The 26,772-nt window shown below is 26.8% G+C and overlaps 5 protein-coding genes across 14 annotated transcripts in view; 3 read left to right on the top strand and 2 right to left on the bottom strand.

Annotated features, from left to right (window-relative positions):
- Positions 1 to 9: 9 nt before the first annotated feature.
- Positions 10 to 1,322, bottom strand: LOC118065038 (probable serine hydrolase; the record flags this gene model as incomplete). Its single annotated transcript, XM_035080065.1, has 2 exons — positions 993 to 1,322; positions 10 to 839 (listed from the first exon to the last, which is right to left on the bottom strand). Coding segments are annotated over exons 1-2 (966 nt in total), but the record flags the coding sequence as incomplete, so codon positions are not given.
- Cdc16 (cell division cycle protein 16) lies at positions 741 to 4,808 on the top strand. Its single transcript, XM_035080056.1, has 10 exons — positions 741 to 841; positions 1,991 to 2,303; positions 2,385 to 2,537; positions 2,611 to 2,775; positions 2,835 to 2,994; positions 3,082 to 3,334; positions 3,421 to 3,590; positions 3,663 to 3,972; positions 4,068 to 4,423; positions 4,487 to 4,808. The coding sequence occupies exons 2-10, from the start codon at positions 2,196 to 2,198 to the stop codon at positions 4,771 to 4,773; spliced, it is 1,962 nt and encodes a 653-aa protein (XP_034935947.1). The 5' UTR covers positions 741 to 841; positions 1,991 to 2,195; the 3' UTR covers positions 4,774 to 4,808.
- A 173-nt stretch (positions 4,809 to 4,981) lies between these two features.
- orb (polyadenylation element binding protein orb) lies at positions 4,982 to 10,577 on the top strand. Of its 2 annotated transcripts, none has more exons than XM_035080070.1 (6): positions 4,982 to 5,406; positions 6,326 to 6,803; positions 7,013 to 7,167; positions 8,211 to 9,369; positions 9,440 to 9,648; positions 9,733 to 10,577. In XM_035080070.1, exons 1-6 carry the CDS (start codon positions 5,386 to 5,388, stop codon positions 9,943 to 9,945), a joined length of 2,235 nt encoding a protein of 744 aa, XP_034935961.1. In that variant the 5' UTR covers positions 4,982 to 5,385; the 3' UTR covers positions 9,946 to 10,577. The 2 variants fall into 2 exon arrangements, with proteins under 2 accessions (XP_034935961.1, XP_034935960.1); XM_035080069.1 differs by lacking the exon at positions 4,982 to 5,406 and adding an exon at positions 6,014 to 6,188.
- A 1,886-nt stretch (positions 10,578 to 12,463) lies between these two features.
- Pex11c (Peroxin 11c) lies at positions 12,464 to 13,943 on the bottom strand. Of its 2 annotated transcripts, XM_035080051.1 has the most exons (6): positions 13,883 to 13,943; positions 13,704 to 13,778; positions 13,505 to 13,627; positions 13,170 to 13,419; positions 12,891 to 13,069; positions 12,464 to 12,812 (listed from the first exon to the last, which is right to left on the bottom strand). In XM_035080051.1, exons 4-6 carry the CDS (start codon positions 13,395 to 13,397, stop codon positions 12,536 to 12,538), a joined length of 684 nt encoding a protein of 227 aa, XP_034935942.1. In that variant the 5' UTR covers positions 13,398 to 13,419; positions 13,505 to 13,627; positions 13,704 to 13,778; positions 13,883 to 13,943; the 3' UTR covers positions 12,464 to 12,535. The 2 variants fall into 2 exon arrangements, with proteins under 2 accessions (XP_034935942.1, XP_034935941.1); XM_035080050.1 differs by having other exon boundaries at positions 13,170 to 13,441; positions 13,704 to 13,900.
- A 220-nt stretch (positions 13,944 to 14,163) lies between these two features.
- Positions 14,164 to 26,772, top strand: part of scrib (scribble) — a 37,646-nt gene continuing 25,037 nt past the window's right edge. For all 8 annotated transcript variants that reach the window (XM_035080102.1, XM_035080104.1, XM_035080106.1 and 5 more), the window contains exons 1-2: positions 14,164 to 14,536; positions 14,797 to 14,914. In XM_035080102.1, the coding sequence (XP_034935993.1) occupies positions 14,375 to 14,536; positions 14,797 to 14,914 (280 nt within the window). In that variant the 5' untranslated portion in view covers positions 14,164 to 14,374. The remainder of the gene's footprint in view (positions 14,537 to 14,796; positions 14,915 to 26,772) is intronic.

Raw genomic sequence — 26,772 nt, 5'->3', positions numbered from 1 at the left:
TTTGGAATATTTTAAAATAAATGGATTAATAAATTGAGCAATTTGTTTAGCATTGTCCATATGAAAATGGTGAGTACCAGGTGTAGTATAAAATTGAAAATCTTGTGAGTGTTGTTTAACTATTTTTAATGTATTGTAATAAAATTCTTTTGGTTCGTTAAAGTGTGAATTTTCTCCTTTGATTATCATAAAAGGACAACTTACTTGGTGAGCTAATCCTCTCAAAAAATGATCATGGGAAAATCCAATATCATTGAGAAAGAATTTAATTCTTGGATCTCGACAAAAGAAAACTGTATCATCTGGATTTTTTCTAACACCTCGCTTCATCAATATTTCACATGAAGTTTTATTTAAAGAATTACTTGAAGATTTAATCCATTTGTCAATAAGTTCTTTTTTAGTATAACTAGGAACCCTAGTTTGTAGTTTTTCATATTTAAAAAAATTGCTCCATTCTTGATTGAAAGTTGAAAAATTTTTAGTTAAATTTAATGATGGGTATTTGAAATAATCTAATGCTATTGCAAATTTAGCATTGTTTGGAAATAAGGATGTATAACAAAATGTAATTACGCCACCCAAAGAATGTCCAATTAATCCAAATTGATCCAATCCATAATAATCTTTTATTCTGTGCAGCGCTTGGATGTAGATGAGAGTATTATACATCAAACCATTGGGTAGCCAACTTGAATGTCCATGTCCAGGAAGATCTATGGCAAGTAGAGAAATATCTTTAGGTAATGTTGCAGCTAATGGATCAAATGAAGCTGCATTATCTTGCCATCCATGAACTGCAATGATTGGCTGAACATCAGTAGATCCCCAAAATTTTCCTGTATGATAAAGTATATCAATGTATTTCAGTCACTAATAATTAGAAATAATGTCAATATTATTTTTAAAAAGATACACAAACACATGATATGCAACACGATTAATCAATTTGATGCACGGTCTCTGAAGAAAATATTTTTATTATCACTTACCACTTATCGTTCCCCAAGGTACTTTGATTGTCACTTCTTGAAATTGCTTTCTTTGATTCGAGACTTTTCTTATAGAATGATTTAATTTAATATTGTAGGTGTTTTTAAGAAATTTTATTGTGTATTTTAACAACATTTTGTTTTGAAAATGAAATATTATTAACTTCTAAAAATGATCAGTATTAGAACATTATCGAAATAAAATTAAACTTTAATTTATACATTACGAGTATTTATTATCTACTAGAAAGTAAAGTTGATCATAATGTGTCATTGATTAATCATGAAAGTTAGATAAAGTTAGATTTTACCCTTGCTTAGAGACTTCAACATGACACATATCTGCATATGATTAAGCATCAAATCTAATAAATATCTGATTAATGATAAAGTCTAATAGTTTAAATGTAATAAAATGATTTAAGGAAATAATAGCAAAGTGACGAAACTAGGAACAATTTTTTAATTATCAATTAGTCAAATATACAAGTGTACTTGAGCTTGAAGATACATTATTTAGATAATAATTATGCTGAAAGTAATAAGCAAAAAAAATTACAATTCCAATTTGTATTTACAAATGGATTTACATTGATAATAAAATTTTGATAAGAATATGAATTATTATTTTTTAATAACTCGTGTCCATCATCGATTTCATGTAAAATTTAGACAAAAGATAGGAACAGTGTAACAGTAGCTGGGTTTATTCTACCCCTAAAATGATTAAATAAATATGAAAAGAGAATAAAAATTCCAAATATAATAAATTTATAAAATATATATTAAATTTACTTGTTGGAAATGTGAGAAGTATGCAAGAAACATAAAAAACATCATAAATTTCCTTAAAACTCTGTCCCTGACAGTTTGTCCGACTACTACCGATCGAATACAGTTTAAAAATGATTCAAAAAATATTCATTCCCTGAAATGATTAATTAATTTTGAGTGAATATTTATAATATTACCTGAATGGATTTTTTAATTTCTTGCAGCAATATTTTTTTGAAAATAATTCTTTCCCACCATCTGAAGATAACAAAGGAATTTATTTATTTATTCATGATCTATAAAGCAGCTAAATAACATACCTATATTACATTGCATGACGTATGCATACATGCTGAAAATGATGGAAATAAGCTTGCATGCACATAAACACACATAACCTCTAAATTGTTTCTGAAATTTGAATGAAGTATGGCGCGACAAGATTCTGATGTTGATTGTAACGGAATGCAAAACATTTCTGATACAAAAAATATCTTAGACAACTATAGAAAGTTAGTGAAGTCGTATGCAGATCTTGTAAGTTCATTTAAATACCAACAAATGAGCTGATTACATTCTTTAAAAATCGATAAATAAAATTAATTTATTGTTTTCCAGCATCTTTATAGTGCAGCATTATTTTGGGCTGATAAAATAGCTTCATTAAGTAATGAAGACCCTAAGGATATTTGTACTTTAGCACAATGTATGTACCTTATGAAACAATACCACAGAGCAGCTCATTGCATCCGGAGTCGAGGTTTAGAAAAGGTATCATCTTATCTATGAATGCATATTTTTCCTGTCAACTGTAACAACATTTTATTATAATCATTGTTTTTAGACGGACTATATGTGCCATTATTTAACAGTTAGGAGTCTCCTAGAGGCCAAAGAGTTCAATGAAGCCCTTCAAGTTATCAATGAATCTGAACTCTGTTCTAACATTTCACAGTCAGGTGTCAGTTTTATAGATCATACAAATATTTTAACAGACGCTCCCAAAAATGTAAGAACTCATTGTGATGAATCAATTGCATAAGATATTTATTATAAAATTTATAACAGGTACAGAGTGCAATACTATACGTTAAAGGTCGAGTTTATGAAGCGATTGACAATAGAGCAGTTGCAACTGATTGTTACAAACAGGCTCTTCACTATGATGTATATTCTTATCAAGCTTTTGAAGCTCTTGTTCAAAATCAAATGCTTTCAGCTTCTGAAGGTAAACGTACTAGAAATGAATAATTTATTTTATATAAGCTTTTAAGTAAATTTAAATGTTATATTATCATGTTTTGTAAATTAACAGAAAGAGAATTATTAGATTCTTTGCCCTTCAATGAACAATGTTCTGAATCAGATAGAGATTTATTGAAATTATTATACGAAAGTAAATTGAAAAAATATCAAGCTCCATCTGAAGATTTGGCGTTAATAACGATGGGAATGAAAGGAATACTTGTGTCTGATGGACTACAAAATAATTTAGACATGCAAGTTGCTAAAGCTGAAAGATTATATTATAATTGTGATTACCAACAATGTTTTGCACTGACTGAAGCGTAAGAAAATTAAATCATTTTTATCTTTTCAATAAAAGAAAACAAAAGTATAATTAAGTGAATTAAATAAAATTTTATTTTTTCAGTATTTTAAAAAAGGATCCATATCATAGTACTTGTTTACCAGTTCATATTGCTTGTTTAGTAGAACTAAAAAAAACGAATGCATTATTTTATTTAGCTCATAAACTTGTTGATTTATATCCCGATATGGCACTTGCTTGGTTTGCAGTTGGCTGCTATTACTTTGCAATTGGTAAGTATATATTTTGTTTAAATTATTAGTTGTTTAAAAAATCTTGAATAAAATGATGGCATTTATTTTTAGGAAAAAGTGATCATGCAAGAAGGTATTTAGCAAAAGCTACTGCACTCGATCGTTTATTTGGTCCAGCGTGGTTAGCATATGGTCATTCATTTGCAGTTGAAAATGAACATGATCAAGCTATGGCGGCTTATTTTAAAGCTTCTCAATTGATGAAAGGATGTCATCTTCCTCTTTTGTACATTGGTCTTGAATGTGGTTTAACAAATAATTTGAAATTAGCTGATAAATTTTTCCAACAAGCTCAAAATATAGCTCCTAATGATCCATTTGTCATTCATGAAACAGGTGTTATATCTTTTTTCAACTTTGAGTAAGTATTTTTCTTTCAATTACCAATTATTTATTTTATTCCCCTATATTTTACAATATATTTTCTTATTTTGCCTGTGTTTCTGTTAAATTTAGCTATAAAACTGCAGAAAGGCAATTTAAAGAAGCTTTAAATAGAATTCAAAATGGATTGAAAAATGTTGTTTTACCCAGTAAATGGGAAGCATTATTAAATAATTTAGGACATACATGTAGGAAGCTAAAAAAATATGAAGAAGCATTAGATTATCATCAACAAGCATTAGTGTTAAATTCATTGAATCCATCAACATATTCAGCGATAGGGTTTATCCATGCGTTGATTGGTAATACTCAAGAAGCTGTTGATGCATTTCATAGAGCCTTAGGTATTCACAGAGATGATACATTTACTACTACGATGTTGGGCTATGTTTTGGAACAATTGATAGATGAAGGTCCACCTTTCCCAGGTATAACCATAAAGACTAAAATAAATAATCAACGTTCATAATTTATAAATAAACATTTTACAGAAGCACCTAGTGAAATGCCAAAGTATAAATTCTCTGAAACTCATCAACCTCCAGAAGTTTCAGAATCTTCAGAAACTCCAGCAACAGGATCTGCTCAAGAAGAAGATATCGATAAATTAAGAGTTAATTTATTTTCAACTTGGGGTGAAGACTCAAGTAAAGCAGATGAAAATTTATCGCAAAAATGCGATCGATCTCGAGACGTTAATTTTTCTCCAATGTCTCCAAATGAGATGGACTCAGAAGTTGAAATGCTAGACTCATCAACTGCACATATAGAATATTAAATTATTATTGAATAAAAAATTATTTTCTATTACTGCTAATTTTAGTGTTATGATTTAATCCTTATTTATATTTTATTTTTCTGTTTTATATTTTACAATAAAAATCATAAAAAATTAAAAATAGTTTTCAAAAAAATTTGAATGCGCATGCGCAAGGAACAAGATTCGCGGGGTATTGAAGATACTGAAAAAATATTAAATTCAGTTTGTCGAGTGCGACAATGTGGTAAAGAATGTCTCTTATAGTTTTATTACATCAAATCTTGATAATATTACATTATAGTTGGGTTAGTTGTAGTTTCATATAATTATTTATTGTTGCACTTGACAAAATACATATTAAAACAAATAAATAAAAAATATTTCCTGTAAAATTTGTTCATTAATTTTTCACTTAGTTAATTAATCGGAAAGTATTAAAATTATTTTAGTGATTAAAAATTTAAAATCTTTATAAAAAGATAATTATAAAAAATAATCAACTATTTTTTAAATATCATTAACTGACGAATGAGTGAAAAGTGCAAAACAAGAAAGTAATAAAACTCAACAGGGAATTCGCACGTGCTGCAAATTGTTTGATTCTTACAGTTAACTACGAAGAAAACGAAAATGTCGAGTCTGATACAACAGGTAAAGCGATAAAATAATTTATTACGATTTACATTTTTTTAGTTTTATACAATAAATTATCTTATTTGATTTAATTATATTTATTGAAGTATGAAAAAGTTTAATATTTTCAAACTCTTTGTCCCAAAATTCCCCTTATCAGAGGGTTTTGTGAACACACGTATGAGTGTCCTTGATTGGTAGTTTATTCGTATCGGTATCCTACAAACAAAAACATCACTAAAGTATCGGAAATAAATTACTTTACAGGCATCCATTTTACGATACTTTTATATTTTTGATAATCTTTTCGGATAAATAAAATATAATATCCTTAAAATATTACTAAATTTATCTTTAAACAGTACATTGATTTTATTCCTGTTTTGAAAACGATTATTTATTTTTAAAATCTAAGAAAGTAATTAAATTACACACATAAATTTGTGTATATTTACGTCAGTGGGTCTTTATAAAATATGAATTTTAAGGGGAAGTTGTTGATTCGGCATTAAAGTAAGGTCGAATTCTGAGAAGTGCTGAGCTTTCATACCATAATCATTGACGAAAAAAAGATTTTGTATCTCCAAAGACGTACCTTTATTGCTTTCACGAATTCTTGGAAAATTTAGTCTAGGTGCGATACTTTAGATACCCCTCTCTCTACTTTTCTCGTTGTTTTCTATCTAATCCGCACTTACGATTCCCACGGTTCGATCATTTATCGTATGGATTCAGTAATGAACGACGCAGTGAAAATCAATGTGCCCAAGACAATGGACGATTCACGATATTGGGATACGGTTTGTTGATTTTTTTTTTAAACTCACCAATATTTATAATTTTCATTATGATTTCAAATTAAAAGCATAATTTAATGCGAAGTTACCAAAATTTTTAAAATAAATTAATAATAAGCACAATAAATAATATATTTCAGTTGGCTATGTCTTTTGAGACGGAGAACAGTAGTATCTTAGATACTTCAATCAACGATTCGCCAGCAATATCTTGCGATCCTCTTCATACTCAGTTGCAACGTGACCGGGACAATTTTCAACTTCAGCAGCAAACTGATCCTCCTCAACGCCAACAATGTGAATCATTACAATTACATTCACAAAGAGAACAGCAGCGTGATTCTTTTCAACTTGCATCTCGCGACCGAGATCCATTAGTTGCTCAACGTCGTGAAAGAGAACAACTTCAGTTCCATCAACAACATGAAAGGGAACAGATGCAAATTCATCAACGCGAAAGAGAACACCTTAGAGATAATAAAGTACATCAAACACCCAAACCTATTGGTAATTTACCATTTGATGTACCACCTCCGCCAGTTTATTTAGGATCATTCTCGCAGAATAGGAATCATGAGTCGACTTTTGATCAACCGATTCCTGAAATTAATATAGATGGTATTTTAATTATTTTTATGTAATCTAGAAAAATTATTCAATTTATTAATTTTATTATTATTAAAGTTCATTATTAGATTGTTTATTAATAATTTCATGGTAGTTACAATACAGTGATATTCGTTTGTTATGAAACATTCAATATAAGTCAACTATTCGTGTTGGTAGTTATTTCATTTTTACTTAAATTAACATTTTCATTTCAATAGAAGACATGTCTATTTCCGATTTATTCGGACTTAGATTACCTCGAGGATCGTTGATGGGTAGTCAATCGTCCATAAACTCGCCAGGATATCGACATCATCAACAGCATCATGGACAGAATCATGAATCAAATGTTTCTCGACAGTTAAAATATCAGGTCAGTTTTTTTTAACCATATCTAAAATTTGATGTTCATAAAAAAGAATATTAAATTACTAATGCAAAAAAATCTAAATATAATTGAAAAATTAATCTCGAGAAATTAAATTATAAAATTTTTTATAAATAAATTCTATGACAACCATAAAATAACAAATACTTTCATTTGTCATCCATTTTAATTCACGAAATTCAAGAAAATTGTGGATAATTACTCGTTTCATAAATATAATAAATCGATAACTAAATAGATTTTTATTTGAGATAACTGATGTCTATTTTCTCCAGTGAATGTTTCATTTTTTAATTTGTTCAATAATAAATTAAAAAATTCTTCTATGTGGATTGCAATTTTGAGATTTCTGATTTTTTATATCGCAACAGATTAAAAAAAGCTTTATAAGTTTATATCTGAAAATGACATTGCAATACATATCTATATAAATATAGAAAAGCTAAAAGCTATTGAAGTTTCTATCAATACAGTAAATCCAACGCCTTAAGATAACTTATTACGATTTGACTAGCTTATCTAACTTTCTGAATTTCTTATGATCATTTTTGAACTTTAATTATTTATAAATATTATTCTATCAACAAAAATAGATACTTAAATTTAACATAAGTATTTTTTGAATCCAGTAAAGATGGCATAACATCTTAAAATTTCAACATTAATCTTATTTCAATGTAATAAACATCGAAATATCCACATTAGATCGTGTATAACACAATGCAATGGCATCTTATAAATTATCGAAAAACGCCACGTTAAAACGACCTTATTTTTAATGGAGCCAAGAATGTTCAGGCCTGAGCCAAACAGCTCCATTGTGTAAAAGACTATTAGTTCATCTTCTTTATTCATTTTCTTGCCATCTCATGTCATCAAAAGATGAAGATTACAGTGGACGTTACGCGATAGTATCTTGGATATATTCCAACGTTGGTGCTGGAAAGCTAATTCACAGTAACATCCCAAGACTATTTACAATTATTTATTATATTATAGCTTAAATCTGTTTTCTTCTTAAATTTTAGCACTACGATGGTGGACGTGGATATTTTCCATCATCGCCAAATATCGATATGCCAGGAACACCTAATTCAGTAACTACACCAGGAAGTCCAAGTACTCCAAGCAGTATTTTTTCAAATCCTTACAGTTATTCAACTAGTGCAAGTAGTAGCACACATTTACCAACTTCATCACCAGCTAATAGGTCTTATATCTCTTATTTCGATACTCCATCTTCACCGTCAGTTCGTTCAGGTTGTTATGGTCGTCCAATTAGAGGATCACCACCATATAGTGATTGCAGCAGTCCTACTGCAGAATATCCTCATATTAGATGCAATGGATCACGATCTATTTCACCAGCTGATTCGGAGACTAGCGGTGTGAGTAGTCTAGATGGATCTCTATCAGACATCATGAACTGTCTATCATGGACATCTCCTTCACGTTCGTGTTATCAACATTCTTTGAAATCTTGGATGAATTCGGAGATGGATATGTATCAAAATAACCGAGCTGCTACTCTTCAACGTATGGCAATGAAAAAATATCTTTCTTCATCTCATCATCAACCACCACCAGTTTTTCGACATCATCAATGCTGTTCTACTGGAAATCACATGATTCCAAGTGTTCCACCTACAATTCCAGAACCTCATATATCTGCAAAAATTCACAGAAGTGCTTCATCGTGTGAAGCAACATACACATGGAGTGGAACTCTTCCTCCACGTTCTCAAAAATCTAATGGATATTCATCAAAAGTTTTTCTTGGTGGAGTACCATGGGATATTACTGAAAATACTTTAATAGCAACATTTAAACAATTTGGTGACATTACTGTAGAATGGCCAAAAAAAGAGCATTCTAATGCACCAGAACCTAAAGGTTTTGCTTACATTATTTTTGAGTCTGAAAAGCAAGTTAAAGCTTTGCTTAATTGTTGTACTCATGATTTTGCTAATGGTGGACGTTGGTACTATAAGATATCATCGAAACGCATTAAAGGAAAAGATGTCCAAGTTATTCCATGGTCATTGAGTGACAGTAATTATTCTAAATCAGCATCACAAAAACTTGATCCAGGAAAAACCGTATTTGTTGGTGCGCTTCATGGTATGTTGACTGCTGAGGGACTCGCTACAATTATGAATGATTTATTTGACGAAGTTATTTATGCTGGTAATTATTTAAAAAATTTATTTTAAAAATTTATAAAATTCAAAAGTAAAATTTTTTATTTCTTATACAGGAATTGATACTGATAAGCATAAGTATCCCATTGGTTCAGCTCGTGTAACATTTAGCAGCAAACGTTCTTGGGAAAAAGCAGTAGCTGCGGCTTTTGTTGAAATCAAAACTTCCAAGTTTACAAAAACTGTCCAGATTGATCCGTATCTTGAAGATTCCGTATGTACTAACTGTTTTGTACAACAGGGCCCGTATTATTGTCGTGAAGAAGTGAGTAAATTTTTATTTTCATTTGATTACTCATTAGTATTGAAATTTGAATGATATTTGTAATATAATCATTATTATGAACAGGTTTGTTTCCGATATTTGTGTCGTAATTGCTGGATTTGGCGACACTCCATGGAAGGGTTGTATTCACATAAACCAATGACTCGAATTTCTAAAACGAATCAAGTAGTTGGATTAACTGTTCCTTGGGCGAACAGTACTAAAACAAGCCAAGGGTTAGGATTAACAGTACCGGGAAAGAACGGCGCTGGTCACCGTATTCGCTCTAATGTTTAATTTTTCATTGGAAATAATTGCATATTATTACAAGATCCGTAAAGTTATTGAATTGAATCTCATTATTTTTGTTTTTTCGAACTAGTTGATTGTTCGATTTGAGATATCTATAAATCTTTATTCAAAATACGGATCTTTAAACATTAAAAGAAAAAAGTTTCAACGATATGAACATCGTTAACAAAAAAAATTATAAAATTTTCAAAATCTCGAGAAACGTTGAAATATCTAGTGATTAAGTCGATAACTATCATGTTACCTATCGTATTCTTGAATACTATCATCGTAAAATCGAAGGGTAAAATCATCGTAATCAGGAAAAAAAATCCTTTATTCATGGTTGTTTGGTTATTAACTTTCTACTTAGTGTATAAACTTTTTTCTTCTCGTTTTTTTATCACATTAGATAGAAATTTATACATTTAAATGTATAGAATTACGAATTCAATGTTAATAATATTGTAAACGGTAAAAATTTATAGCGAAGGTGCATAATAAGTACTTTAGGATACGAAATAACGTGGCTTTTACAGTATTAATTTGTTCTATTTTTGGCTTTTGAAAGAGAGTAAAGATTTTTCATGTATTTACTCATCATCAAATTGTTAAAAATATTAATTTAATTTTTAAAGCCATCACACATGTTTTAGTAACAGTGAATTGTTTTAATGGCAATGATTTATTTATAAAAATGAACTAAAATAATGTAAGTTTTAGTTTGTTGAATCGATTACTAATCATTGTCATAGCGATTCTATGATAGTTAAGATTATTATTTTCGTAACAAAACTTTTCATGTGTAAACATTAACTTATAAGCTACGTTAAATGTTCAATGAATTAATAATTCATTCAAAATATTTCAATAAGCAGTGCCTTCGTTGTCAATAATAATATAAATTATTATTTCATTTGTTTTACATTGAATTAGTCAGTGTTTATTTATGAAGCCAAAAATAAGTAAAAACGATTGTAGAATTCATTGTCATAATATGAAGTTATCTTTTTCGATTCTATCGTTAATTAAGCGTAAACTTATGTCTTTAATATCAAAGACTAGTTTCACAAACATTTAAAAGAATATGATCAATGATTCTTTAGAGAATTCTAGAAAATTTTTAATGTTTTTATTTTAATTAGTTTTTTTGTGATTTTTGTTACAAAAATTTGTATTTTTTGTTCCAAAAAATTTTGAAAAATTGAAACATTTTTGGCTCAATTAAAGAAACATTATATTTCCATTTTTGAAATAATTTTGTCAAGTAAATTAAAATTCAAAATTTTGAAAACATTTAGTTTTTACGATTATTATCCTTTTATTTTATTTATCCTTATGTTGTTTTATCTTTCTCACATCGTTTACACTAAAAAAAATGTGTAGAGGTTCTTAACATACAATAATATTCCAATTTTAAATTCTACTAATAAATAAATCCATTATTTATAGGTAAGAATTTTTAAATACATTTAATTATCAAAAAATATATGATATTATAATAATTAATACAACTACAAAAATATGCAGATTAATCATTGTTCAAATATTAACTATTTTAAAATGCCTTTAATCTAAAATTATTTAACTCAGTTTTTAATAAGTCGTGCGTTTTAAATATAAATCTGCAGATTTTATTCTCAAACTATCGAATGAATAATCGTTCAATGATTAAAAATGTAATGAAAAATAATTCTTTTATGTGATATAAATAACATAAATAAATTCAATTTTTTGTCAAGTTTAAATTTAGTTCACTGTTTAAGACAAAATTTATAAAACATATGTTATTCAACCATTTTCAAGAAAATTTTTTTTATCAAAGTAAAAAAATTATACCATCGAAAAGTTATTTTTGAAAAAACGAGATGTTTATACAAAAATTAGTGTTGTTTAAAAAAAGTATATTTTTAGTAGCAAGTTGACAGGTGTTTCTACTTGGATACTTGCAAAATTTGCGAATATTTGAGTGTTGACACCTGTTGAGATTCAGTTAAAATACTATTTTCTTAATTAGTCGGTAATAGTTCTCTAGGAACTCCAATGAAAATGTTTTTATAATATTTATAAATTAATTTTTCATATGCATCTTACGTTTCTTTGTAATTGAATAGATGATCACCATTACATTATTAAAAATCTAAGTATTTTAATTTTACAAAAATTTTTAGATTTCTAAATAGTTTTTTTTTTCTAAAAGTAACACTACTAATTAGAAATAAATGCAATCTATTTCAATGCAAAAAAACCTATTTACACAAACCACTATTAAAGTTTTAAAGTGCTAATTATTCTTTTCTTGCTGTGCTTGAACAAGAAAAAAATAGAAATTTTTTTTTAGAATAAAACATTTTAACTTACAACCTTCAACTGCTTTATTAAATACAATGGTTATATCCAACAAATAATTCTACATTTAATGTAATTTTTAAAACTCGATTAACTTTAATGTAATCTTGTTGAAATCAATAAAACAGTTATCAAAAATATTTAATAGTTATTTCTTATTAATATAACAAAGTAATTTGTGTATAAAAATTACCTTTATAATTTTTCATATATTTCAAATACTGTACTGTACATATTTACAAATTAATCAGGTACTTTTACGTGATGCTCGTCGACTCAATGTTTGATATAATCCAATAGAAGAAGACAATACGCCCAGTGCTCCAACTTGCCAAGTTAACAGTTGACCACCCCAGAGAGTTCCTTTCGGTAAGTAATTTACTGCATAGCTTAAATCTAACACTGATCGAGTGCATTTTATAAGTTCATTTTTTATCATACAATTGTATTTCTTTACAGAAGAAGATTCTTTATCGACTTTTTTATTTTTATAATGCACTAGTTTTGAATAATGTCTCAGAGATCTACAAAGTAATTAATTTTAATTATTGATTGGAAAATATAATTACTAATTATTTTAATATATTACAATTTATTATTACTTCAATAATGTTAGATTGATTGAAATAATCCACAACCATGTTGAAATATTATCCCACTTATCATCATTTACTGAAATTAACTTGTGTTCTCCTAGCCAGCTAATTGTTTCTACTGGTGAACTGATAACATCAGTCCATCTTGACAACAATTCTAGCCATCGGATAACTCGATCAGATTCCTGTTATAGTACATATGTTAATTAAAAGTATCTAGAAGATCAAAAATTAATATTTGTGGTTGAAATAATAAAATGGCATTTAAAAATTAGTTGAGTTTACCTTTTCTCCCCAGCCATATTTTATAGCATAATGCAGTGCAGGAATGTCATCAAGGAGTCGATAAATAACTCGACAGTTACTCATTTGCCTTCCAAATATCCTTAATTTTTTGTTCATAGTACTATCAGATAGTGGTAAAATTGTAGCTAATTTTGCAGTGTATGATAAAATTCCAATAAATTTATCACGTCCTTCGTAGCTCTCCAAATACTCCGATAATAACTCCATGATTACGATTGATTAAATATTTCTACAAGTGTTTATTAATAATGCTGTAATAAAACTAAATGACTAGAAGTTTTTCTATTTACAATAATGAGAAAAACCAGTTATACCTTTATTAATATGAAAAGTATAAAAAGAAGATAATATCTCGAAAATGAAGTGGAATTTTAATACGAATTACCATTGATTGGTTATTGATAAATATGAGTATACAGCATAATTCATTTTAATTTCTGAAAAAAAAACACATAAATAATTTTTAGATTAGCTCCTATACTTACAGTATATTATTAGATATTTTAGGTTTACCTGGCCAAAAATACAGATCCATTGAGTTTATCAAAATTGGTAAGGTACAGTTACTGTTTAATTCTTTTCAATTCTCTAAAAGAGTCGTTGAAAACATTTTTACTTATTTTTTTATATAAAGACATTATTAGAATAAATTTCAACTAAATCTGACAAAAAATGATGCATTCTTCAATTACCACTATCATGTTGTGATGTAATCCATAACCTCTTTTGAATTGTGACATTTAAAATAAATGGTTTTCAATTATAACAATATAATTTTTTTCTAATTATTTATATCACTGTAACAATAAAAATATATTTATTAACATAAATTTTAAAAATATTAATAAAATATTATGTGATTGGTTGTAAAAATTTTCAAAGCTAATTCAAAAATGACCCGCCATTGAGATAGTTCAAGAAAAAGCCACAAGTGACGCTTCGATCGCAATGTTTCGCGAGCTGCGAGCATGATGACGTCAGATATAGTGAGACAGAAGCGAGCGCGTTTGAAGCCAAGCAGGGCGTGAAAGTGTGTGTCGTGCCGCCCGTAATTTTGTTATCCTTAAAATTGGACAAGGACCACGTATAAATATGTTAAAATAGTAGTTTGATATTGGGTGCGTGATATTTAGTGTGACAATTATGCTTGGTGCTGAGAACGGTGTGATACTTGTGTGAATACCATGTTTCGCTGCATTCCAATCTTTAAAGGGTGTAACAGGCAGGTGGAATACGTTGACAAGCGTCACTGCTCGCTGCCGAGCGTCCCTGATGATATTCTAAGGTACTCAAGAAGCTTGGAGGAACTTTTGCTGGACGCCAATCACATCAGGGATCTACCTAAGGTATAATATTAATCACAGTCTCATCTTAATTAGTCATTTTCATTCCCCTCATCTCAATGTTAAGGTGTTTATTATGTCTTTTACCACGTTGAGGTTGATTTTATGATTGAAAAGGTTATCAATTATACCTATATATCCCACTATACACCACATAAAAATAATAGTATCATTATTCTAACATTGTCACTTAATTACTAACAATTGTTACTTTAATTATTGTGAACTTCACATTAATTCTTATCTTTTCTTATTCTTCCTAGAACTTTTTTCGACTTCAAAGATTACGGAAACTTGGACTCAGTGATAATGAAATACATCGATTGCCACCAGACATCCAGAATTTTGAAAATCTTGTGGAGTTGGATGTTTCAAGAAATGGTAAGTCTAGTGTATTCTTTGTTGATAATTTTAAGTTTTTTTCTCGTCTCCAAAAAGAAGTAATTGATTTCGGAATAGTATTTATCGGATCCGAAATTGAAATATATTTTTTCATGAATGATTATGTGTTCGGTGTTGTTATTTTAATCATTACTAGTTGTATGAAGTGTCAAGTAGGTTGTGAATGTTTTGAAAAAAACAAATTGACTGAGTTAAAATGTCTAAGAACTTATAACCATGATTATTCGGGTAATTCCGTAGTAGTAACTTTACGATTATTGCAAAACAACTTGATAATGGATTGTAGCACATGGTCACACCGGCATTGACGCGTCGACTACACGAGCAAAGCGTCACAAACTAGCTTGACATGTGGCGAGAAAGTAAAGACTCATGTGTATGGAGCCATAATATTTATTGGATTTTTTGTTCTTTTTTTTTATTCAAAACTAATCATTGATAAAATGTCAACATGACATTCAGAAAATACCCCTCATACATTCATACTTTTGTTGATCTTCATGTAAAAATGTTACAGTGAATTGAAAATTCTTCTAAACTACCTACAATCTCTGAACTTCAGATTATTGAATTTTTTAGCAGTGATTCATAAGTTATTTATTCATCAACACGCAATTGCTCATTTTTTATTCCATAATAGTTTTGACTGTTCTCCAAAACTGAAGATGTCCGAACAATTAAATAACTCGTTGACCTACCATGAAAGTATAATAATTTTTTTGTCCAAGAATTAATACTCTAACGGTACTCTTCCTGGTGGTTATATACTCCTAAGCATGTTTGTGAAATATAACTGTGGTGATAAATAATAATCATGATAATAATAAAAGACTATTCCGTACATCTTTGCTTGTTTATTTAAGCGGTGAAGCAACCGTTAAACTCTCGCTACAATTTTTTCTTTCAGATTAACGTTTAAATTCCCGTTTCTGCAGTTATAGATTACTCTTCATTTACAATTTAAATTGAGCTTCTCGAATCTTTCATATTGATTAATCGTACAATTTATATATTTTTGTTTCAAACCACCTCCACCATCACTATAGCAGATGACTAGATGTCGTAAACAATAATGAAGAGAAAAATACGTATAACCTTGATAGAACTTCAGGCTATCATGGGACATTTTGTTTGATACATTTTATTTTCACATATTGCTAAGAAAGACCGTTATAAATTTATCTATGCCATTCTATGTACTTTGAACTCCAAGTTGATCATTTCAATTTTATTCTTGTATTTTCTTTTTTTTGTTTCACAGTAGACAGGTTGTTGCAGATCACTAGAGTAGATTTACTTGAAGCTTCTTCAAGTTAAACTTTTTATATCTTTGTATATCTTTTTTACTTAGTTTTCACAGAGTCACTTAGCGGAAAGAAAAGTCCTTATTCCATCACCTTTCAAATTGAATTATGAAAAAAAAAAAATATTGTGAATTTATTTTCAATCATAGTTTTATTTATTTTTTTTCTATTAAATTTAGTGATCTCATTACTATCGTATTTATCGTTCCATTAAGTGTTACTGTACTTTGTAAGTGAGTAATACACTGAAGTCTATCATAAAAAAACTTTCACTGAGATGTTTTTACAATCGACTGAGCCACTGGTATTTCCGCTTTGCCTGTATTGCATCTTGATGAGTCGTTGTTTAATTTTGCAATCCTTTTATGTATATGATTGACAATAATTATTATAACATATGATTTGATTTAAAAAAAAAATCATGCCATTAATATATGTTTTAATTAAGAATTTTAATGATTAAAAGTAAATTGAAAATTATGATGGTGATAAAGTTGAGTGACATGTAGATTGAAATTTTATTGCTATTAGTTTTTTAAGTGATAAAAGTTTTAAAATAATCATAACGTTTAATTTAATTATTGATGAGAGTTTTTGTTTTTTATTTCACTTCATATAATCAATATTTTCTTTAATCAAAGAATTTTTTCTCAATAAAATTCTTTTTAATTTCAATACATTTCTTTCTCAATACACAACGAGTGTTAATGTCATCCAAATTTCAACTACCATAATTCTAATGAGGCAGATAAAACATTTTTATCTTTATATCAGTGGTGTTAATGACAATTTTATATTCTCAATTGTCAGAAAATTGATAAATATGTATATATATACACATTTACTTTTTTCTTATTTACAGAATTGTTTTTTTGAACTTATTCTCAATACATTGTCTCTATTATTGTTTATCGATACAATTTATTTCCAAGAATTGACCTATTAATAGATTTTTTTAAATATTTAATATCTACAAACAGGGTAGACCATAAGACTGTTGCAGCAACAGAACATTTTTTTTTTTTCAAGTATTTATACCATCAACTATCGTATTAATAAATAAAAATAAATCTCTCATGATTACTTATTAGCCAATAGAAAGTAATCTTATTTAAAATTAGATATTTAAATGATTTTTTGACGTCAAATTCGTTTCTTAGAAAAAATTTAAAAGCTCTTCAGTTATACAAAGTTTTTTTTTTGTTTTTTGTTTAATTTATAAATAAAAGCTGAATGAAAATAAGATAATTTATATAAAATAAGATATTAGTTATCTTAATTTTCGTATTATCGAATTGTCTATTCTATATTTAAGTATATTTGATTACCAATTAAATATAAATCAACTAAAATGGATTATGAGTAAAAAAAAAATTCACGAGACGATAAAGAATCCAATCTATTACACTTCAACTCTCTTTAACACTTCTATTTCTTCTCGAATGCTATACTATACATTCCAAGCATTCCACAAGTAACAATAGGATTGTACTGAATTTAAGTGAATTACGTGTTTACCTAGTAACCTAGAGTAAAGTATTAAAACAGATGTTTATCTACACCTGTTTCATCCATGTAACCATTCATCCGAATATCACCAAGATGATTTAAACTACATTAAATTAAATAGGTGTGGCTTGTATGCAAGATGAAATTGTCTCTTTTTTGTTTTGCTATCAAGTGGAATACAAAAACATATTTACAATGTTCACAGTGCACTTGTCTAATAAATGAATCACTGGCATTTTAAATATTTCGTAAATACAGTGATGTTGAGGGATAAATAAATTTGACTAATAATTATATACATGTGAGCATATATTATTTTACTCTTCTAATTACTTCAATTAAGTATGAATTCCATTGCACATTATTTCTTTTATTAATGAATTAATAAACAACATGCAACGATATACTAAGGTAATTATAATTAGATGAGTCTATTTGCAATGAAAATGATGTGATATAAAAACAAATTGAGAAGAAGAAAGAAATATATTTTATTTTGTTGTTAATAGTTTGAGTTTAGTAGAAAGATTGAAAATTTTTTTTTTATAATAAAATGATAATTTATTATAAAGTAATAATATGAATTTTTATATTAGCTTTGTGCAGTCGTTCATTTGACTTTTTCCAAGTCGACGACCTCAATGTTAACCCCACGGAAATAATTGGGGAATGGGCGTGGTGGTTACTCGTGTTTAAAAATAATTTTACATGCATCTGAAATGCTTTGGGTTTTTTTTGTACTCTTATTTAGTAATCATTAGCACCCATATTCATTAAATAAAATAATACTATAATTATTATTTTTTAATATAAAGTAGTAAAATTGGATAATGTGATGAAATGTTTACAAATTGTCTTGTCACGTAGCATAGTGATTTACTGTTAGTATTATAAATTTAATTAAATATATACACTTTTTAGTATCATATTTACTTATTTATATGCAGTTAATTATATGTTGCTAGTGTTCTATTGTTGTTGTGTATGCACTTCATTTATTATTCCATTTGACAGCAACAAAACATACTCTGTATAATTACATATTATTATTCTTTTTTTATCTAGAAGATATTATAAAGTATTATTGAGATTTATTTTAACTCTAAAAATACAACTTTCATACATATTATTCCAATACTAAAAAACGTAAAATCTTATTTCTTTATTACTTTATTAAAATATTACATTTTTTAAATCTGTTCTTCTAAGTTTAATGAAATATGTTTTGAATATAATAGATGTTCTTTTTTCTATTAAAGCATTTAGATATTTATTGATAAATTATTAAATAAAGAATAATATAATTAAAAATTAAGAAGTAATTATTATTATTAACATATTTAGTAAATATATTTAATATTTTTCATTTGTAAATTTATATTTTTTTTGAAATTTAATTTTACAGTTTGTGAGCTTGACAATTTTCTTTATTCTCATATTATTTAGAAGAAGACAATATCATATGATACGATTAAAGTCTTGTTTTTGATTAGCACAGTTATATGTAAGAGAGTTTTTCATTTTTAATAGTCTCGGTTTAAAAAAATTTTCAGAATAAAAATAAATATTTAAACAATTTCAATTTTTTTTTAAGATAGAAAAAATTTTTATAAATTTTAATTTTTTCATCAAATGCAGTGAATCCTTTTAATTAAAATTTTAAAAAAATATAATGATAGTAAAAAAATTTTTTTCTGTTGTATAAAAACAAAGTTAATAATTATTCATACAAATCAGTAAAGACTGAAATAATTAGAATACTTTAATTAAAATGATCAGTTTTAAAACAAAAAAATGGAAAAAAAATATGTAATTAGTTTTCAGAGTTCACATTTTTCAGTATCTTTCACGTATTAAAAGTAAAAAAAAAACCTTAGTTCTTCCGGATGACGGAAATCTTACACTTGGCTGAATTTCACGAGTCTTGAACACATCTTTGTACTGCATTAAGCTTTTTCCTTATTGTTATACTGTTTTTCCCATAAACTTTTTTAAACTTCTTTCTTTATTTTAAATTATTTCACTTGCAATTTTTATCAAAATAATTAATTTGCTGAATGGTATTTTAAAAATTAATTTTTTATAAAAAAATAAAAAAAAGTAAACAAGGTGTGGCATGCGCTGTTATTATTCAAGGTTATAATAATAGTCAGAGATAGATTAAAGAAAGGTGTGTGTGTTCAATGGAAAGTTTTTTTTTTTTCATTTTTGTAAAATCACTTGAACTCGAAACATTTAGTTCGATACTTGAAAGATTGTTACATCATGACGTTGTGAATTGCTTCATGGTTGTATTTTACTCATCATTATACGGCTTTTGTATTATTGGTCCATGTCTTACTAGCATTAAAGTCTTCTTTTAATCGTACGATTAATCTTTATCATCGTGTGGGCAGTCGATTGGATCAGTATTCTTCAGATATTTCTTGACAGTTGCTTGCCAATGAGCATGAAATTTATCTCAATGATCCAATCAATTGATTTAATTAAATCATTTTTAATAATTATTTAGTTAATGAGTTTAATTATTTTTATGTGAAAATCAGATTTATTTTTAAATTATACCAGTTTCTGGATGAATATCATCATTATAATTAAATTAGTTGACCATGTAAACGAATTTATTATCAATGATCTTAATGATAATTTTTCATTATTTTTAATTACTTTATCTAAAAAATAGTACAGAAATTAAAAAAAAAAAAACTATGGTCTATAAATTTTTTTTTTATCTTAACCTATTTATTTATGAAGTTAAAAAATATTTTTTAAACTTCTTAATGGTTAACTTATTGAATTAGCATTTGTAAAATTTTAATTCTTTCAATTATTATTTGTTTTATTTAATAGTTTACAAATTTAAATCTACGATATAGTCACCTTGTGCATCAATGTTTTATGTGTACTTTGAGAACAGACATATTGTGATGTCATTTTAAAACTATACGTTTTGGGATATTTAAATCGTAATAGTGTTTCAATATATTCTTGTCAATTCAATATTTATAACACCAAAAAAATCTTGTATTCTTTTGAAGGTAGTTATCTCGCGAGAGTGATTATTGACAATTTTTTTAAAATCACATTATTTTTAAAAAATGAACATTCTCTTCCCTCTGAACAAAAAAGACGTCTAGAAATGAAAATATTTGCAATTGAAAATTGCGATTTTATCATGCAGTGTAATGGTAGAAAGTAATCCGTTATAATTTTTCAATAAATATTTCAAAACAGAATTTACGATTATATTTTAAAAAAATTAAAAAATTAAGGAATATGTAATTAATGTTTCAGTAAAATTTCATACAATTTTGATGTTCAGTTTTTGTACAAAACATGATTAAAATTAATTTTCTGACAACGAATGGAAGAATAGTAATGTGCTAGTACATACATATAAGTAATGTCGATGTATTGGTACATGGAGAGAAAAAAATTGTAAATTTTACTCCAATAAATATTAGTCTGTCGTTTCGGGTACAAAAATGGTAATAAGTAATTGTTTCATTAATATATATTACAATTTTTCGTTGTTATGAATCCAAATTGTGAACTATACAAAAATAAATATTAAAAATAGGTCTGAGCACACTTTGTCTGTGCTAACACAACGAACTTCTCATTAATAATTGTTTATAACAAATTCACATTATTATAAACAATACGTAATTATTAAACATCATATTTAGTTTTAAACAATAATGTCTAGTCAATATTGACTTAATTTTTAAATAAAATTGTTATTTTTTTACTCAAAAGTATTTTAAATAGCTAATCTTTTCATTTATTTATTATTATTTTTTTTTGTTATAAAAAAACTGCTCGATTGCATTCGTTCAAATTTCACCCAGATCTTTATAAAAATATCTTTCGAATAAATTTTGGTTTAAGTTGATATCTCAATCCGTTTTTGAGATATTGAAAATGAAAAAAATGCTGACATACGTACAGAGATACGTACGTACGTACACACATCATTATAAAAATTGGTTAAAATGCTTGCAAATATCTTGAAACGTGGAGATATGATGAAAATTTAAATTTCACCAATCGACTCAATTACAATAACTACCTAATGGGAAGTTAAATATTACAATTGGAGTTTGTAATAAAATTTTTACAAGAAAAAATTGTAACGTATACTAATTAAACAATTGCTTATTGCCATTTTTGTACCCGAAACGATAGGCTGCTATTTATTGGAGTAAAATTTACAATTCCTTTCTCTCTGTGTACAGGTCCGTAGAAAACATTGTTTCTAATTATAGGAAAAAAATAATAATATTTTCTAAATATTACTTATATTATATTATAAATAATTTCTGGATATAATTTCACGGAAGTTTGATTATTCATCGGGTATTTATTTAAATATATAATTGATTCTATTTGGCTAGGGTACAATGAATTTTGATACGATCTCTCGGGCGATAACTATCTCAACATAGTTGGTTGATAACAAAGATTCGAAAAACAGTTTGGAAATTATAATAATCTAAATCATGATTATCTTGAATATACATAAAATTTTAAATACACTAATAAAAGAGATTTGTAATAACAAAGGAGGTTTCTTAATTAAGTGTCTAAAAATATTTTGTAACAGTTATAAAATTATATCTTTACTATTAAATATAGCTTTGTTACAGTACGAAAAATATAATTCATATTTTATTGTGGATTGTATTGTTTTTTTTAATATAAAATGACATGAGTACATTGTGCAACTAGAGTGGAAAATAGCCGATTGCCCACGATGGCAGTGTTAGATGCACGAGTGTAGCGAATTTTTAAACGAAATATTTTGAGTGTGTTAAAATTTTAGGTATTCGTGCGTTATTCTAAATCTCGAATGGGTTCTTTAACATTACCAGTGGGTTATTGTTAAGAAGCCTTATAGTTAATAATCAGGGAGTTTCCACCTTTAAACCCGTGCGACATGGTAGAAGTTTCTCTGCACGTGTGAGGAAAAACATTCTAATGAAATTAGGATTTGGTTTTATTTCATGCATATTTTTGTTAATAAAAAACATGCATAAGGTAAAAAGTGAGGTTATAATAAAAGAGTGAATTGATAAATGTAACAGTTCTGGTTGATATAAGGTTATGTGGTGTTACGAACACCGTGTTATTAATTGTTAAAAAATATTTTTCAACTGTTAAAAAATATTTCTTTACGATAAAATGAGATTTATTTATAATAAAACCACCAATGTGTTCATAACCAAGGCTTTTTTATTGTTATAAAACATTAATTAATAGACAAAAAACATTGATTCTAACAATTAAAAAGTCGTTTTTTAATATTTATAAATCTCTTCTATTAGCATATATAATAGAGAATACATCAATATTTTCAACTTTATAAATTATTTGTTAATTCTTCATCATAATTATTTTGACATGATTTGTCCTTTGGTGTACTACCCTATTATTCGTCACTCAACAACCTTAAAAATAAAATTGAAGTTTCTAATGAATGAAAGAAGTTTTAAAAAAAAGAAAGAAAGAGATCGATAATCATACGTATTTTTACTTCATCTGTTATTTTTACTCTACTTGACCCTGCATAAATAATGAAGACTAAAATAATCATGTCGTTTTGTTGATTAAAATATATAATTTTAGCTGTTTGATATTTAATATAATGAATTGATCCTAAATATCAATTTGTTCTTTAAATATGTTAGTTTAAAAGAGACTTATGAAGGCCGTCTACTTGGAATAATTTGTTCTTTACTCCAGCATCAACAAAAATAGAAAATCTCTCGATGGATTTAGTTTATTCAACGTTTCTAAAAGTAGACATGCTTCTGTTCTAAGTATCAAAATTTCTACTACCATGATCTATCAGTTTTGATAATAACAATTGCAGATAACTAGAGCATATGGTTAAGAAGTTAATTAGAAGCATTAAGTTTCATCTTAGTATCTCAAGTATTGCTGGAAAGAGAACAAGATAAAAAAGAAATATCCCTTATGCCTCCAGAGATTACTCTGTTTAACTTTGTTGAAACAAAACGTCATTGGAAGTCTACCCTAACTATTCTTTTAAATCAGAACAGTGGAAATTTACTATTTTAAAATAGTCAAACTTGTATCATTCGAAAAAACTAAAAAATGTTAAAAGAATTTATAAAAATATAGGTTGAGAATTTAAAACTTTTATTTTGCTCTTGGAAATACATCTTTTTTTTTTTAGATCTTATCAAATTTTTTATTCTAATGGATGGATTATTAATTGTTGAAGTAGAGATAAAACTTTTTCAAGTTGTTTTCCAACATTTAATTGAATACTCTATCAAAACTTACTTTATGAAATAATGATGTTCATTTAGAAATCAAAAATACTTGCACAAATAATCGTTTGAATTTTCGAGAGAACTAATGTATGTGATTTGCTTCATAAAATATATCACCTGTTATACTCAGTAGTTTCTGTATTAAGTCTCTCATTATTGCAATCACGTTTATACTACCATTTCCTATTTGCTCTGCTTGTTGCTAAAGATAGACGCAATCAGTTTGTTGAGTACTTCCCGATTAAATTGTCGATCCCTGGGTATCGATGTCTTGGACGATCAATGAAGCTTCCTGAATCTGAGTGATGACAAGAGAGACTAAAGTAGTGAAGATATAAAGAAGAAAAAGAGAATTGGTTTTATCTAGGATATTACAATTTCCTTCATTAAATCGTTGTTTCCTCAATTAAATAAACTCTGATATTGCTTCTCATTAATTAACCAGTGATTTATGCCAATTTTTATTGAGGTATTAATTTAGTGAGAGGAATGAAAAATGGGATCATGTATAATACTTCAAGTATAAGTATGGACATTGAAGAATAAATAGAGTCCATTGGTCTTCAGGTGAGGACATTGAAAAACGATCGAACAAGATGTGTATATATGTGTATGTGTGTGTATGTTGGTTTGTTAGTGGTTGATGAAAGACAGAGGGGTAGTTTGAGTAAACTGGGACGCATGAAAACATTGTCGAAGCCGTAACAAAGTCTTTCATACTTACTTGTGACAATAATAATCATAATAGTCGTCAGTGACAATATTTGATAGATGTTTGTATGTAGGTGTGTACATATGTAACTCTGTCGTTAACTTAACCTTTATCTTATTGCAATATTTCTAGAGTTTAGTAGATTCATTGATACTAAAATTCCATAAAATTGGAAAAATAATTTACAGAAAATTTAAATAAAGTTAATAAATTCAATTAATTATACTTTGTTTTAAAAATATATTTTTTAATTTTTTTCAATATCATATAATAAGTTTGAGTAAATAAATATCTTACTGATTATTATTATTTTAAAAATATTATTAGACAATATTTTTTATCATTACATTTGACTTTGATTTATTTTGATTAATAGTTATTTATTGAAAGCATTAAATATAATTAATTCAATATAAAAATGACCATGAATTATACAAATTATTTTCAATTACAACAATTTTAAATATTTATTTTTAGTATTTAAAAATAATCTCAATTGTATAAAAGTACTTGATTTATTAATAAATATTTTTAGAATATTATTTTGACTACTGAGAGAAATAAGTTTATCATAAACCTTGAGTTATTCATGTTTATCAATAAAAATAATTGATGATGAGAAAATAGTCATATTTCCAAATAGTACTATGTCATGATAGGAAATGAAAAAGTCTTCGATTGCATCAATAATATCAAAATATATTATAAGAGGGTGTGGCTCCAAAATTTACTGTGATCAGTAAACGGTACATTTACACACCAACTGTGTTTCAATGAATATTGAATATTTGAGTTCGTAAACAATGAAAATGAAATATGTTTCCTTATGTCATTAAACAACGGTGTTTGGTTGTTAACAATTTTTTTTTAAAAACGTTACAATGGATGGAACAAATAATTACTCAGCAATGATTTTATCTCATGTTTATTCATCATTTTTAATAGTAATACAAAAAAAAAATAGGTCTGAGCACACTTTGTCTGTGCTAACACAACCAACTTCTCATTAGTAATTGTTTATAACAAAATCACATTATTATAAATAATACGTAATTATTAAACATCATATTTAGTTTTAAACAATAATGTCTAGTCAATATTGACTTAATTTTTAAATAAAATTGTAATTTTTTTACTCAAAACTATTTTAAATAGCTAATTTTTTCATTTATTTAATTATTTTGTTATAAAAAAAACTGCTTGATTGCATTCGTTCAAATTTCACTCAGATCTTTATAAAAATATCTTTCGAATAAATTTTGGTTTAAGTTGATATCTCAATCCGTTTTTAAGATATTAAAAATGAAAAAATGTTGACATACGTACAGAGATACGTACGTACGTACACACATCATTATAAAAATTGGTTAAAATGCTTGCAAATATCTTGAAACGTGGAGATATGATGAAAATTCAAATTTCACCAATCGACCCAATTACAATAACTTCCTAATGGGAAATTAATAAAATAAAATTACGATAGAGTTTTTTTTAGTTACTTAGTAAATTAATAATTGTCAAAACATTAAATAGAGTAATTTATTAAACTTGGCAAACAATAGAGGTAAAGTTGGTGAAGGGAGAATGCTAACAATACCTATGTATTGAAATATGATATGGAGAGTAATAAACTAGACAAGCAAGGTAAATAAGGTTCAGTAAAATTGGATTCCATAGGTTTTTTTTTCTTATTTTTATATTCCTCTCTGAATATTTTTTGCAATGAATATTAGTAAGCTTAATAATTTTTATTATTTAAAGTTTTATTACTTTTTTTTGTTTCAATAATCCAAGGTATGGAAAATTATTTATAAAATAATTAATTATTATTTATAAATAATATCAATTTTATTTAAGAAACAATATTATCTCCATTTTTTTTCTTAATTATACTGATGAATTTTCTGAAAAAAAAATTAATGGTATATAGTTAGTTATTGGTGCTTTATTTTTCTTTATTAAGAAGAAGAAGAAGCTTCAACTCGAATGAATTCTTTACAGTTGAATGAT

This window comes from Chelonus insularis, unplaced genomic scaffold, assembly GCF_013357705.1.
Source record: "Chelonus insularis isolate UGA/USDA-ARS -01 unplaced genomic scaffold, ASM1335770v1 contig_264_pilon, whole genome shotgun sequence".
Lineage (NCBI taxonomy): Eukaryota > Metazoa > Arthropoda > Insecta > Hymenoptera > Braconidae > Chelonus > Chelonus insularis.
This window is presented reverse-complemented; position numbering and strand designations above follow the sequence as displayed.